The sequence below is a fragment of the Babylonia areolata genome, chromosome 17 (genome assembly GCF_041734735.1).
Source record: "Babylonia areolata isolate BAREFJ2019XMU chromosome 17, ASM4173473v1, whole genome shotgun sequence".
Classification (NCBI taxonomy): Eukaryota; Metazoa; Mollusca; class Gastropoda; order Neogastropoda; family Buccinidae; genus Babylonia; species Babylonia areolata.
Window position 1 is genome coordinate 17,200,164 of NC_134892.1, and position 16,709 is coordinate 17,216,872.

General features: G+C 41.4%; 1 protein-coding gene across 2 annotated transcripts in view; it reads left to right on the top strand.

Annotated features, from left to right (window-relative positions):
- LOC143291692 (uncharacterized) overlaps positions 1-16,709 on the top strand; it is a 72,243-nt gene that overhangs the window by 14,834 nt on the left and 40,700 nt on the right. Inside the window, exons 4-6 of one of the 2 annotated variants that reach the window (XM_076601714.1) lie at positions 2,144-2,295; positions 5,377-6,746; positions 13,963-14,091. In XM_076601714.1, coding sequence (XP_076457829.1) covers positions 2,144-2,295; positions 5,377-6,746; positions 13,963-14,091 — 1,651 coding nt within the window. The remainder of the gene's footprint in view (positions 1-2,143; positions 2,296-5,376; positions 6,747-13,962; positions 14,092-16,709) is intronic. The other variant, XM_076601715.1, reaches the window with a different exon arrangement.

The window sequence follows — 16,709 nt, forward strand, 5'->3', positions numbered from 1 at the left end:
AAGTGCTGACTGGTACATTTGTCATCAATAGGAACAGGTTTTACCAAACCACTAGCAAGTATGATCTGTGTCTTACAATGCAGGTTGTGAACGTCCACATATGTTCACACAATTTTCTTTTTCACACTTCAACAAGCCATTTGACACAAGGATCATACTCTTTCTTCACTAGGCATAGCATTTTCCATTTCCATTTGTGCTTCTTTATGTGTTTGTGTGTTCGTCATGGCACAGCACCTAAAAGAAAGTGAAATTATATATAATCCAAGACTGGACAGACAGGAAGAGGCAAAGGTACGCAAAATGATATTCATTACCAGGTAAGTATTGTGTGACTCTCACTTTATAGTAAGACTTAGCTTGCCTTATATAATAATACCAAAACATTGACATCTTTGGACATTTTACTCTGTGACATACACACACACACACACACACACACACACACACACACACACAAATGCGCACATGCACATCTCAACATCACCATCTCTGCCTCAACCCTTGGGCTGCAAACATTGTCATTTTTCGCAACAATCACTTTGTGGCAATAGTGACAGAAAGTTTGTAGCAGTTGACTTTGAGTCTGTTTCTGAAATTACTTCAGCAAAATGCAACAATACCCTTTATGGCTGCAGTTTTAGTATGTTATTTTAGATCTTGGAATTGTAGCCGAAGTACCAAAGATTCATTTGCATCACTTGCATGAAATAATTACTGATCTTTAAAGCGCGGCTTGTCTCTCATTTGTACATCGTCTGGCTTCATTCTATGATTTGTCTGTAGTTTCTACAATTCAAGCCCCCAGACTATGGCACTTCAGCCAAGTAAAGAAAAACTACAATTTTGCTGACCGTGAAACCACACACACACACACACACTCACACACACACACACACACACACACACACACACACACACACACACACACACATGCGAGAGAGAGAGAGAGAGCAAATGCCAGGAAGTGCCACACATATTCGTCACTGAAGCTGAAGAATTTTGTATTGATGTCAGTCAGTGATGCAGCTTCACTTCATTGCTGCAGTAAGTATACTTTGTTTAGATCAGGGATCTATTGCTGACGTTCCATACAGTTGTCTTCTTTACCTGCATGTAGTGTTGTGTTTTGTTCAAATTTGCGTGCGGCCTCATCATTTGGACGTTGGTTCATTTCACTGTCGCCATCATTTTTTATCACATACATGTGCCTGCGCATGCGCATGCATGCACACAACGCGCGAGCGTGCGCTTTGACAGAACAAACACCACACATACTGTGATACACAGACACACAAATGTAAAGATGTGTACACACATTTTACCATTGCTTACATTCTTTCACAGACACGCGCGCAAATACATGTACATGCAAGTGTGCTCACACACACATGCACGTGCACACACCATCCACACACGTACATGGGCATACACATACATGCGTGTGTGCATCCACACATGTACGCACATGCACAGTGACAGACACCACACATAATGATACACAGATCGACACACAGACACACATATCACCACTGCTCACATAAATATACAGACACATTCACACATTAACACACACACACACACACCATCCATGCAGTTATACGGGTGTACACACACACACACACGCATGCACACGCACGCATGCGCATGCACACAGAGACTTGCATTGAAAACAATTCATGCATGCACACACACTCATATATACGCACGCTTGCACATACACACACACAGACACACACACACACACACACACACACACACACACACACACACACACACACAACCTTACATTCCTTCAGGTACTTTCTTTTCTCAGTAGCTCCAGCTCTGCAAGAAGTGTTGCTTATGGACAGTTGAGAGTACCACTTGCATATTTTTCTCTACAATAAGATACAGAATTGTATTATAGTTTGTTTTCATAGCAAAAACAATGTGATTTGTCTTTTATTTGAATAGAACTGTAACTGACTTTATTTTGTTGAGCCCGTGTAGTATTTTCAGGCTGTCTCTCTGCTTGCACCCCTGAATGAGTCAGTGATAACCAGACAAAAGGCTGCAAGCTTTGATAGTTGTGAACATGAAGAGATGTGACTTGACACTGATAATAATCTTGGCAACAAATGTATTCACATCCTGTTGGCAGATGGTGACAAGATGGGAGGAGTCAACTTGCTTCTGCTGGCGGGAAAACAGAGCATGCCTGTTGGGGACCTGCAGACCTCTCACACCCTGGAGAACCAGCTGGCTTCTGCGGACCTGATGGGGGCAAACTCTGCATTGCTGCAGCTGGCTGAGGTCTGTGGTCTGGTCACTTCTTTCCTGTGTGTTAAGCGTTTGTCTTCTCAAAACTGGATTATTGTCATTCTCTGCTTGCTGGTTCTCCACAGTACATTATTCGTTAACTCCAGAAAGTTCCAGACTCAGCTGCCTGTCATGTATTGAAATGCCTAAAGTGTAATCATATTTGTTTGTCCTCTTCTGAACCAACTCAACTAGTTGCTGATACAGTCCAGAATTGAATATATACTCCTCACATTGCTTTCATGCTTTCTCTGGTTCTTCAGTTATCTTTCTGTTTGGTGTCATATACTGTACCATGTCAAACTGATGCAAACTAGGCCTATCGGTTTGCTCTGCTTGGCCAAATTTCTTGTGGCTGACAGTGAAAAGATACCCGACCATGTCTGGTCCGCTCTAGCCAGCCAGTCAAAAGGCTACAAGCGTTGACTCATTCCTTTGGACAAGGCTGTCGACTGTATCTTGTCAGGTTTTACACTGGTTTTTTTTTTTTTTTGGTTTTTTTTTTTGCTTTTAAGCGTGTTCATTTTGCGCTTTTTCCCGGCCTCTGTTATTTTGTTGGGTGCGTAGTGCAGTCCACATGCCTTGTAAGTAATCCTGCGATGGTAAGAACCATGAGGCTGGGATCAGCTTCGTCAGTAGTCTTTCCCAGGCCCAGAGCCCATGGATTTTCCCTTATAGGGACTGCAGTGATGCGTCTTTGGACGTGGGTTGTTGAGGAAACGCTCATTCCTGAAAACTGGATGTGAAGGGGAACGAGGAGAAATGGGGGTGAGCTTCACCTCCCAAAGTGTCTTAGCAGGAGGGGGGAATCAATAGGGAATAGCAACTCCTCTCTTTTGTGTGGGGACTCGGGGTGGGGCGCTCACTCTCAAGGGGAGGCGATGCTCAACCACTATTCAGTGTCCAGGCTGAGAAGGCCCTTAGGGGCTCTGTTGCTGTTTCTCCCTCCCTCCCATGCCAAGCCCCTCTCCCCACCCCCCTCAATGGGGGAGAAAGCTCTAGTCACGGGGAGGGACCTCTCCTTTGCCCACCCCGGGTCAAGCCAACTTGGGACGGGGCCCAGCCTGGGAAAGAGTGGGTGGAAGATTTGGAGCCTCTGTGCTCCAGTGAGGATGACGATACTGACGCGCATTCACCCCACCCCCCCACCCCCCACCCCTCCCAGGGTAACAGATTAAGTCTATGTTTGCATAGAGACCAGGTTGAACCTAACTCAGATTTGGCTGATCGAGAATTCACCCTCCCTAATCGGGTCACTCATGCAGAGCCTGCTCCTCAAGTCATACTGTCACTGTTAGCCATCCTCAGACATGACGCCACCTCCTAGACCACTAAGTATCTGAAAGTTCCATAGATGTTGCAGGAGTCGCTCAGTTAGCCCGCCCACATAGTCAGGGGTGCCGCTTCCATTCCTCCTCCCAATAAGGAGTCCTTTTCAGCCCCACAGGCTTTCCCTCTGGTGTAGTATCTTATGGACTCTTTGAAAGGTGGGGTGTGGTCATTTTACACCCTGGACCACCTGGCCTATACGGAAGCGGAGCCCTCCGTGCAGAACAGGATGCTCGTCCGGCAATGCACTACCTTCCCTGCCTCAGCCACTCTCTTTTAAGATGTTGGCGGAATGGAACAAATTGACCCACCCTGATTTAGCACCGCCAGTCGTGCGGCCCCTACAAGTAGGGAGTCTTGTCTTGACATGCACAACAGACGTGAACTGGGACTTAACGACTGGATTGTGTCGGTGCTAGAATTAGGGTACACGCGAGGGGAGAGAGGGAGAGAGAGATGAGAAGGAGGAAAGACAACCACAAATGTAACGTTTTTTGTTTTGTTTTTGTTTTTTCTTTTATTTATCCAAAAAGAATTTTTTGAGTAGAGCATATGACTTTTTTCTTTCTGTTTTTTTTCTGTATGAAACAATGTTGTGTTGTTGTTTTCCTGATTTTTCAATAATTACAAATATTTTTTTGTATGTCTGAAATAATGTTAAACTCGAATAAAAATGTTATTAAAAGGATATATAAAAAAGAATTGGGCAAACACATGGTTGCCCCAATGGTTGTTTGTCTTGACATGAAGAATTATGAGGCCAGGAGAGTAAATGATTAAGGTGTCTTGTGTCTGTGGAGATAGTTACCATTCTTTATTGTTTATCATTTATTGTCCTTGCCTCATTAGTCTTTCATGTCGAAATAGATAACCATTGAGGTAACCATGTGTTTGTTCTGTTGAGCATATTCAGCATTAAAAGGTTATGCCAGTCTTCAATAAAAAGTTAATTTATGTTTGCACATTTCTTCTGTCATTGCTGCTGTGTGCACATGTCAGATCAGTATAAGGACAGGCCTGGAGCTTCCTTTTTGAGGAAGTATCTGGGTTTGTTCCAACGTACCTTTTGTTTTACCTGTGCGCTAGCTGAATCGGTAGCAGTGACTTGAGGTTGTGTACCTTGTGTTTGGAGAGAGGTGCCACTCTTTATTGTTTTTTTAATCATTTACTGTCCTTGCCTCATTATTCTTTCATGTTATGACTTAAGTCCTATGATAATTCACATTTACCTTCCCTGTTGATTGGAACTCCTTGCCATGTGTAACATTCAGATACTTTGTTCATTTTTATCATAGCTGATCAAGAACTTAGACTTGTCATGGAAAATGTTTTGACTGATAGGTTTCAGTGTCCCATTTATCTCATTGTGAAGATGACAAATGTCCTGTCCTGTTTGGGTGAGTCCTGTTGTTGTCCATGAGGATATACAACCCTGAGGTTATCAATGTTGTTCAAGTGATGGAAACCACCATAGATCAACAGAACAGATTTTGTGTTATTGGAAATTAATGTGTGTGTGCAGAGACAGAGAGCATACATGGTCTTGTGCATTTGTGTGTGCATTGTGTGTCTGAAATCCAGTGTCCATTTTCCAGTGAAATCAGAACATGTTGATGTGTTGTTTTGAAAAATTGAAGATAGTGGCTGATATGTGTAAAGTTTTGTGTTGGCAGCCCTGGGATGACCTTTGTAACTGGCTGGGTGATAAATATGTTTTGATGGATCCAAGTTCATGTCTGCTTTCAGATGTGTTCATCGTCAGAACTTGCTGGTGGCCAGGTAGACCCTGCAGTGCTGCGCAAAGCCCCTCCCAAAAAGCGTGCCCGGCACTGGAGCCACAGTGATGCGCTGCACAATGAAGTCACTGATCAAAGCAACCTGACGGCCACCCCTCTCCTCTTGCAGAACATGTCCCACATCTCCAAGTCTCTCCCTGCACCCACAGCCACACAGACCAGCCAGTTAGAAATGGCCACTCAGAAACAGGACCTCACTTTCCAGCCAACTGCCCAGTCCACTGTCATAGTACAGAGAAAGGAAACAGAACAATACTGCACATTCAAACCAATCAACATCTGCAACCAGATGGCCAGTGTCAGAAATGTCTCCCCTCTGCTGAAAGGAGAGAAGGATGTTCATTCAGAGACAGTTGGCATCATCCCTTGGAGTGAAACCTTCAACATGGATGTTGGCATGCCTCCTAAAAAGAAATTCACAAAGCTTCATGATCGTTACAAAGGGGACAGACAAACAGCTGCAACAACCTCTACATCCACTGAAAGTGGATGTTTGTCTGATCAGAATGACAATGCCATCTTCACCTGTGGGAAGCTTGTTGTGGATCACATCATTGATCGCCTCCTGACTTCCAGTGAGCATAGTGAATCAGTCAGTCCTTCCAGTACAGACATTGAGAAAGTGCGGAAGATCATTGCAGCAGATATTACTGAGAGAGAGAAGTCACGGGGTCCCTCCAATAAAGATATGGGCAAACTCCTGAGTGAGGTTGTTCAGAAACCACAAAACTTGGTTGAAAAAGTCATTGAGGAAGCCTACAACATGGACCTGAAATGGAGAGCAAAGCAGGACTTGCCCAGCAGTTCTGACTCTTGTCTTAGGCCTGTAAGTGTTGATAAATTGGAGTCGAAAGTAGCAGTTCACATGCCAACTGTGTCTGGGAAAGTGGATAAATTTTTTAAGCTGGATCCAATACCTGAACAGACAGGACAGGTTCAAGCATCGCTTGAAGTGAAACATGACATGGCAACTCTGGTGACAACAGCATCCCTGTCACCTTTCCAGGTCAGCAGCAATGGGGAAACAGCACATGGAGCCAGCAAGTACACCCCTCTTCCATCAGCTCCAGCTAAAGAAGAGCGAGAGGAGAGAGATGTGGAAGAGATGATGGGTGACCCTTCAAAAGAGGATGGAGGGGATTACATGCAAGATGAGGACGAGGGATATTCGCAGCCTGTGCGGAAATCACGTCGCCGTAATCGTGGTCAGCGTTATCAAGAGCTGATCAATGAAGGCATCATCCAGCCCTCAAAAGAGAGGCTTGCTGCACGGCGGCATGAACAAGTACCTGTTCCAGTGCCTGGAGCAATGTCCAGCAGGTATGTGGATACTGTCAGGTCTTTTTATCATTGATTTTTACACTTAGTTAAACATGAACATTTTGAAGTGTGTCATGTCTTAGTATCCCTTCTCCCACAATCTCCTGTCTCCCTGTTCAGAAATGGCTGGCTTGACAGAATCACAGTTTTGTGCAATTTTGGAATGTTGGATGACATATGGGTGACTGGCTGACTTTAAAAAAAAAAGTAGAAAAATCATTCACACAAATGATGATGTTGGGTATCATCATTAACATTTATCAAAAAAGAAAAAAAAAAGTTATGTCCTGTTATTTCAGAATTTTGTTTCTGACATTTTGAATGGAAAGGGTTTATGTGACAGAAAAAAAACAACCCCAAAACAAGTTGCCAATTGAAGGCTATAAAAACTGTATTTAAAAAAAAAGAAGAAAAAAAGAGACCAGTTTGAAAAACTTTTCTTGCACCCCCTATACAGAGTCTGTCGGGATTTCACTGCCTTGCACATACATGCCTACTGTTCCGGAATAGCTGTATGCTTTATAAGGAAAAACATGAATATCAGCAACTGTTCTCAAAGTTAGTTCTCAGGTTGTGTGTTACAGAGCAAAAAAAAAAAAAAAAAAAGAGAGTAAAAAAACAAAGGGATAAAAACAAAAGCGGGCAAGTTTTTCACAGGTGTACAAACCTGATGGCGGATAGAAGAATTGGAACAGTAAGTGCATGCACTGAAATTAATTCCTTAACAGGCTGTGGAAGAGCAAACAGAAAGCATGCAGCTGAAAAAGATGATTAGCTGTCACAAGAAAATGTTTGAGACAATAAAGATCGAGGATGAACCTGGCTGCCAGATTGGTCTTCAGGATGGTCATGTTTACAAGGACAGAATACTTTTGTTTGTGCAATCTCTGCAAGTGTGAATTTTACATCATTTGCTCCAGGTGAGATTTTCTTGCTTCTCAGCTAATTTAGCTCAGACTTAATTGGCTGGGAAGATTTACAGTTGGTTTCCTGAGATTTTGAATGGATCTGTTGCTTGAGAAAAGGAACTACATCAAAAGTTTGAAGCAGTAGAAGGCTTTGCAAAGTCAGTGTGTCATACTTGGAAATGTTGAAAGTCAGTCATGGAGTATGATTTTTACATTTTCCCCAACTAAACAGTACTGTGTATTAATTTCCACAACATTAGATTCCACTTCACCTCCAGAGTGCTTTGGTCTGCTCTGCACCATGTACGGTTAGGCAATTCTCTCTTGTTGAACACCTTTGACCCCGTATACTGTTAGGGGCTTAAACTCCGTCTCAGAGTGTTCCACGCCATCCAGTGTACAGTCTGTGTGGCGAGACTGAGCCCTCCCTGGCCAACCACACACTGAAACTTGCCCTGAATTGTTGTTTCCTCAGACTGCATTCTGAACCAGCTAATCCTGTGTATGGTTGTGTTTTCAACCCTCAGCACCAGGACCAAAATGAACAGTTCACACAGTATCCTGCCTCATGGGATTCACATTCTCCTTCACCTTGACAATGCGGACATCAACATCAGAGCCACTGATGATTTTTTTTTCCCAAAATTCCAAACAAATGGGGCACAACGTTAATGGTTGCTTGACTACTCAGGTGAAGTAGATTGTCATGTCAGGCAAGCTAAGCCCATTTTGTATTTGCCTGACCCGGCAAACATTATTTTTGAACATATATTAAGACTAACATGTAATTTGTAGCTGTTTATGAAAATATCAGTCTTTCTTCCAACACTGATCATCAGACATTCTCAAGCAACGTTTCAAGTCACAACTATAACAGGCAGATTGTTGAAGTGAGTGCAGCTTTTCACAACCTGCCACTGGCTTCTATTTTTGGTCAGTCTGCTCCCTCTTCTATTTGACATTGACTGATGTTTTATTTCACTCTTTCTCTCTCTCTCTCCCTAAAATCTTTATCCTTGTGTAATAAAGTTTTCGAGTCCCCTCCCCCTTATTTCACTGTCTTCTTGGTCCGAAGGTTCTGTGTGTTACTCCAAATGTATAGAAATCATTAAGAAAGTACCAAGATCCATTTGTGTAAATGACTCGGGTCACTACAAACATGACCACCACAATTGTCCTCCCCCTTTGCTGCACATTCCCTTACCCTCTCTAGCTCTCTCTCTTTCTTCCCACCTTTCTCTTTCCTTTCCTTTCCTTATACCATATCCCTATTATTGCTATTCTCCCTTAGCTGTCCTTGTACCATATCCCTATTATTGCCATTCTCCCTTAGCTGTCCTTGTACCATATCCCTATTATTGCCATTCTCCCTTAGCTGTCCTTGTACCATATCCCTATTATTGCCATTCTCCCTTAGCTGTCCTTGTACCATATCCCTATTATTGCCATTCTCCCTTAGCTGTCCTTGTACCATATCCCTATTATTGCCATTCTCCCTTAGCTGTCCTTGTACCATATCCCTATTATTGCCATTCTCCCTTAGCTGTCCTTGTACCATATCCCTATTATTGCCATTCTCCCTTAGCTGTCCTTGTACCATATCCCTATTATTGCCATTCTCCCTTAGCCACTGCTTTCACAGGACAGAATAGAACTGGCAAAAGGGAGGTAATAGGGTGAGGATGAGGAGGGTCAAAGTGGCAGAAGGTTTTGTACATAATCTTCATCATCATTGGTACAGTAAGTAGTCATGAGAACAAAATCAGAAAGTGAGAAGTCAAAGGTCAAGTCAAGGTCACAACATGATACATTGGAAACATCTGTAGGGTAGGTATGCTTATTGTGAACAGCATGTAATTGTGAATGGTTCGAAGCATTTTCACCACACACACATTTTACAATTATAGCATCTGCTTCGACCTCGTTCTGATACTATGGTGCAGTGTTCCAATAATATGTTTGATGAGTTCAAGACCTGCTTCTGTGTAAGTTTTAATTGTCCACATGTACCCAAACCCACAGTTCGCAATTGGACTTGTCTATTTGCATTTACCCTCAGGCACCCCTGCTATTTCAACTATTGAAAAAACACTGAAAAAAAGAAGTAGACAAACTTTTCCTGGTGCAACCAGTCGGAGAACACCTCCAAAAACAGAAGAGCTACATTTGAGCGGGTCGCTTCAGCTGGATTGTTCTCTGTTAGGCCTGCCTACCGGGGTCTATTTTTATTTTAGCTAGAATATGAAGTTATATGTCTTGTAAATATAAAGGTCAAAGATATGGTCATGTCAAAATGTGTGTCTTTTTCCACACATGATCTACTTTACACTGATTACAGTGTTTGGATTAAGTGGTTATCATATGTGTCTTATTTGAAGGACCAGACTTTCTTCGTCTCTTTTTTCTTCTTCTTCTTTTAACTTGATCCTCTGAAGTCGCCAAATGTTCCTCAGATTTTTAGACAGAAGGCCATGATAGCTCTCAGATTTTAGACCAAAAGGAAACATTGTTCTTCCTTGTGTGTGCATGTGTGTTTTTGCGTGCGTGTATGTGTGTGCACGTGCACACAGAGTTTAGGACACCAGGATACCATGGGTCATTGACCAGTTCACCACAAAATCAGTGGGTCATTTTAAAAATTAATGGGTCAGGAAAAACAACTTATTCCTATCCCTTGTTCCCCCTTCAGGTCACCTCACATCCTCAGAATTTGTAATTGAATTTGTATTTTATCAAGCACCCTCAGTGGCATGAGAAATGGTTCACACACACACACACACACACAATACACACAACACACACACACACACACACACACACACACACACACACACACACACACACACACAACATAGTCATTACTGAACTTAACTCTACAATGCTGAAACACTGAATTATGCTGATTGCTCAGTATAGTAAAGGTTTACATTGCGGTCCAATTTGATACAAAGGAAGGAAAAGTAGAAACAAAAGCAGAGGAATACAGCTGAAAGACTTGAGATCTGCAGTCTCAGTCGGTTGCATTGGTCTGATACCATTGATTTATGAAAGCACTTTCCTCAGTTTTGTAGGAATCCAAACACTTCACACTAGTCTCAGTATCACACTGTCTCTAAAATGTCCTGAGGTGTCATGCCAGCATGTGAAGATATATATATATATGTATAATTCTGTTCTTGTGTATACAAAAGATCATATTGTCTCAACTCTTAGCTCATCTGGAACAGAATAGTTTACTACTTAATTCTCACCAGTCAGCTTATAGACGTGGTCATAGTTGCGAAACGGCCCTCCTTAATAGAATAGAAAATGATTTGCTTTCTGGATTTGATGATGATAAGATATATCTGTTCTGGCTCTCTCGAGTAGCGTAGTTAGACTTTACAAATATCCCAAATATCTAACGACTCCAGCAAATTCAGAATAACGCAGCCAGACTCATTTGCAGAGCTTCTAAATTTGACCATGTTTCTCCTCTCCTCCAGTCTCTCCACTGGTTGCCTGTTTCTGATCGAATGGACTATATAAGCTATCCATTCTGACCTTTTCTGCAGTCAGCGGATCTGGCCCCAAGTATCTTTCTGAACTCCTCCATATCTATACTCCAACTTGCCAGCTCTGTTCTTCCTCTAATACTCGACTTCTCAGGATATCTCATGTTAGAAGTAAGACCAATGGACACAGATTGTTTTCTTTTCAAACGCCAAAGATGTGGAACAAGCTCCCTGATAACCTCCATCATTCTGATTCCCTTGCATCTTTTAAACCTCGTCTCAGAACTCACCTTTTCCCTCAGCAGTAAGTTCAGTCGTGGCAGGTCCACTTCCTTTGCGTCAGCTGTGCTTGACTATGTGTGTATACATATATACGTATGTGTGCATAACTACATGCATGTATATAAATGTGTATTGTGTGTGTGTGTGTGCACACGCGCACATGTGCACTTGTGTTTGTGTTTGTTTGTGCGTGCCTATGTGTGTGTATGTGTTGAAGGTAGCTGTTAGGCACACGTATGTTAAAATGTATGTGTGCATTGTGTGTGTGTGTGTGTGTGAGTGTGTGTGTGTTTTGTCACATTTTGGTGTGTGTATGTAACAGTGATGTAATGTGTTATGTTAAAAGTGTTTTTGTAAAGCACCTAGAGCAGATTTCTGGATAGTGTGCTGTGTAAGTATCCATTATTATTATTATTATTATTATGGTCATGCACATCTAAATTGCGTTTGTGCATATCTTGATCAGATCTCGGTTTTACTCGAAAGGGCACACTCTTGAAGTAAGACATGTAAGTTGCCCACAAGTGCTGAAGAAATCTCTCGGATTCGGATGCCCCAGACGTGTGCAGAATGGAAGAGATTGCAACTGTTCAGAACACTCATTCAGTCTTTCTTGAAATTGGCAGCTCCTTCCGTTTGCACGCTCTGCAATGCAGATGATGATTTCTTGTGGCAAAATGTTCTACATGTATTGAAGCCATCCTCAGTTTGAATCGAGGAGACTGGCAGGAAAGGGAAAAGCTAAACTGGCACTGTATTCCACTGCAGTTCACAATACACAAGCGATGGTGCTTGTGTAAATGAACAGGTCTCATTATATTTCCCAGCTCGGTACAAGTTCTGAATCTTTTTCTTTCTTTTTTTTACCCTGTTTGTCTGCTTGTTGAACTGCAACAGTAATGATTATCATAATAAGATATTTTTCCAAGTTTGAAACTTCATTCACTAACGTTTTGCTGGAGAAAAAGAGATGCCTACAAATGGCCTATTAGCTTGACTGATTGTATGAAAAATTAATATGTCAAGTGAACGACTGTCTGCCTCATCGATTGGTGTTATCAAACTACGTGCATCAGTGACTGATGAAGGACAGGAAACTTAAACCCTGTATGCGTTTGTGTGTGTGTGTGCATTTGTCAAAAGTAACGCATGTAAGTTTCTAAAAGTTAGGTAGATACAAACCCATCCAAGTGGGTAAGTGAGAAAAAAATAACTAATTCATCAGTAAATGTTGAGCCTAAAAAATCCTCCTTGGACATTCCAGACACCTGTTTTACACTTAAACCTTGCTGCTGACAAAAGAAAGACATCACTAGCTGTCCACCAGCCATGAAGCTGGGGATTGCAGGATTACATGGATTGTGGCTGTCGAGTTTAGGTTTGGTTTAGGACACCATGGGTCATTTGCCTGGTTCACCTCAAAAGTCAGAGGGTCAGGAAAAAAGCCCCTTGTTTTTGTCCCTGGTTTCCCCATAGGGCCATCCCACACCCTCAGAATTTGTACTTTGTCCATCACACTCGTTGGCATGTGAAATTGTATGTGTGTATGTGTGTGTGTGTTGCATCATGGTGAACAAGGAAAATACAACATAGTCATTACTAAACTTGATTTTTGCATTGCTGAAACACTGATCTTTTCACTTACAGTGAAAAGACATTAAACTAAAGAATGTGCGAAACTGCTATGGATAGTACAAGATCAAATTATGGTCCAATTACAAAAGAAAAGGTGGAAACAAAAACAGTAGAGCACAGCTGATAGAGATAAGATTTACAGTGTCACTTTGATTTGGGTCAGTCTGATTCTATTGTTTTAGGAAAGAACTTATCTTTGCGTTGTGGATATGCCAGCATGATATGTGGGCCTGCAAAATTTAGTTCGGTTCTTGCGTATACACAGGAAGAAGGTCAAATGCATTTTAAAGGTAATGGTGCTTTTTAAAGATAATGGTTTCTGTGTCAGTATGCTGTGCCAGTTGTGTTATCGGTTATGAAATATGTACATGTATTCCCAAAATGAAAGGCATCTGAAAGGACGAAATGTGGAAATAAGCTTGAGCATATCTTGACTGGATCTCATCTCGGAGTTTGATGTAGGAATATGTAGTATGTATACAGTGACTTTGGACATTGTGGTAAAATGGTTTCAGTGGGATTCTAGAGGCGACAGCATCATCAGATGAGAACTCTTTCAGTTGGACATGTTGCATGCTGTCCATCTGTAGTGTCTTATTGAAGCTGTACTTCATTAGAAGTACATAACCAAACATACTTTTGGCAAAATCACAGAAATTGCATTTAAAGCAAATTGACAATACATTTTTTTTTTTTCTGAAATGTCACTTTGCCTTCTTTTCAGTGAGGTCAGGGTTGACAGGATGACTTGGGTTTCAAGGAAGGTTTTTTGTTCATATTTCTTATTTCTTTGATTCTCAGTTCCATGGGTTTTTCTTTCCTTTGGGTGTCTTTTATGGTAAAGTATATCATCATGTGTTGGATTTTATCTTTAAGAAATGAATTATTTTTTTTCAGCAGTCTGTTTATGGTAGAAGATGTGGCTGAAGAGGATCATGCGGTATCAGAGAGACCTCGACAAAGCCTGAAGAGATCCAACTCTGAAGTGGACCCAGCAGCTCCAGATGAGAAAAGATACCGCACAGGGTGAGAGACAGAGACATTTTGGATGAACCATGGTTTTTGTTTGTTTGTTTGTTTGTTTGTTTTTCAATGTGTGTGTGTTTGTATGTTGTATGATATATGTTTGTGTGTGTGTGTTTGTGTGTTGTATGATGTCTGTGTGTGTGTGTGTTTAAATAATTGATTAGAATGGAAATACTTATGTATTTCTATTTTACTTGCACTGCACTGTAACCACAGGCAACAAGGTCTTGTTTGAAAATAAGTCACTACATGACTACAACAGAATGAAGCCACTACATGACTACAACAAAATAAGCCACTACATGACTAAACAAAATGAAGCCATACATGACCACAACAGAATGAAGCCACTACATGACTACAACAAAATGAAGTCACTACATGACTACAACAAAATGAAGCCATTACATGACTAAACAAAATGAAGCCATACATGACTACAACAAAATGAAGTCACTACATGACTACAACAAAATGAAGTCACTACATGACTAAACAAAATGAAGCCATACATGACTACAACAAAATGAAGTCACTACATGACTACAACAAAATGAAGTCACTACATGACTAAACAAAATGAAGCCATTACATGACTACAACATAATGAAGCCATACATGACTACAACATAATGAAGTCACTACATGACTACAGCAGAATGAAGGCACTACATGACTAAACACAATGAAGCCATTACATGAGTAAATAAAATGAAGCCACTACATGATTACAACAAAATGAAGCCATACATGACTACAACAGAATGAAGCCACCACATGACTACAACAGAATGAAGTCACTACATGACTACAACAAAATAAGTCATTACATGACTACAACAGAATGAAGCCACTACATGACTACAACAGAACGAAGGCACTACATGACTACAACAAAATAAGTCACTACATGACTACCACAGAATGAAGCCACTACATGACTACAGCAAAATGAAGTCACTACATGACTAAACAGAATGAAGACACCACACGACTAAACAAAACGAAGACACCACACGACTAAACAAAACGAAGGCACTACATGACAGTTGACAACAAAATGAAGGCACCACACGACTAAACAAAATTAAGGCACCACACGACTAAACAAAACGAAGACACCACACGACTAAACAAAACGAAGGCACTACGTGACAGTTGACAACAAAATGAAGGCACCACACGACTAAACAAAATGAAGCCACAAAATGACTACAAAATGAAGCCACCATATGACTTAAGGAAATGAAGGCACCACATGACTAAACAAAACGCAGCCACAACAAAATAAGCTGCTACATGACTGTTGTGTCGAAAGTTCATAACTTGTCATTAGAATTATCTGCCTTGACACTCAAGGGATATAGAGGGCGTGAGAATAACAACAACAAATAACAACAACAGTCAGGGCCACAACAGCTGACAGTGTAGTTTCTGTTTGTTTATTTCTTTTCAGTTATTAAATACTCTTTCATTACACACGAGATGTGTTAAGATTATTATTTGTCCGAGTGACAACACAACAAAATGGCGACGAGGATAAGATCATTATTTGTCCGAGCGACAACACAACAAAATGGCGACGAGGATAAGATCATTATTTGTCCGAGCGACAACACAACAAAATGGCGACGAGGATGGGATTCATCTGTACCTGGTCAGCTAAGTATTTTATTTGGAGATTTTCTTGAAATATTGTCGATCAGATCGAAAGACGGTTTACTTTGTCAACAGTCATGTTTTCGCTTCCTAGTTTTCTAAAGTTTTCAGTCTTCGAAGATGAACAGTCTGTTGGTACAAGATGGACAAAGTGGATCTCTAAATTTGAAAATATGCTTTGTGGTCTCGGTATCACCGAAAACAAGCGCAGGAAAGCTCTTTTGTTGCTCTACATCGGCGACGAAGCGTACAATATTTTTGACAGCTTCACTGAAGAACAGAAAGGTGCAGCTGACGCTTACAATGTTGCAAAAAATTCACTTCAAGAATATTTCACACCAAAGAAAAATAACCCTTATGAAACTTTTCGTTTTCGTCGGGCAGTGCAGAATGATGGTGAATCAAATGACATATTTTACACAAGACTTCTTTCTTTAGCTTCTTTGTGTGAATTTGAGAATGTTGACAGAGAAATCCTCACACAGATTTTACATGGATGCAAATCCTCAAGACTCCGAAGAGCAGCACTTCGTGACAACGTGTCCCTCACTAGGGTTTTAGCTGAAGCAGTGCCATTGAACTTTCAGAAATTAGAGCAGCAGAAATTGAACAGAACATGTCATCAGCAACAAATACTCTCATTGCACCTCAGCTACACAAATCAGGCAAATATGGCAAACAAAGTGACAAGTCAATATAACTCGTCTCAGTCAGGTGGTTATTTTCATGATAGCCGTCAGTCATCTGCATCATCACGCAGCCATGGACCATTTTCAAGAGGTGGTTTTTCACATAATCACAGTACACTTAAAACATTTCATGGCTCCAGACTCAGTGGCGCAATCTGTGGTCACACATGCAGTGGAAATATATGCCGCTATTGTGGTGGTACTTTCCCTCACAAAGGACATTACCCCGCCAAAGGAAAAGAATGCCGCAAGTGCCACAAAATTGGACAG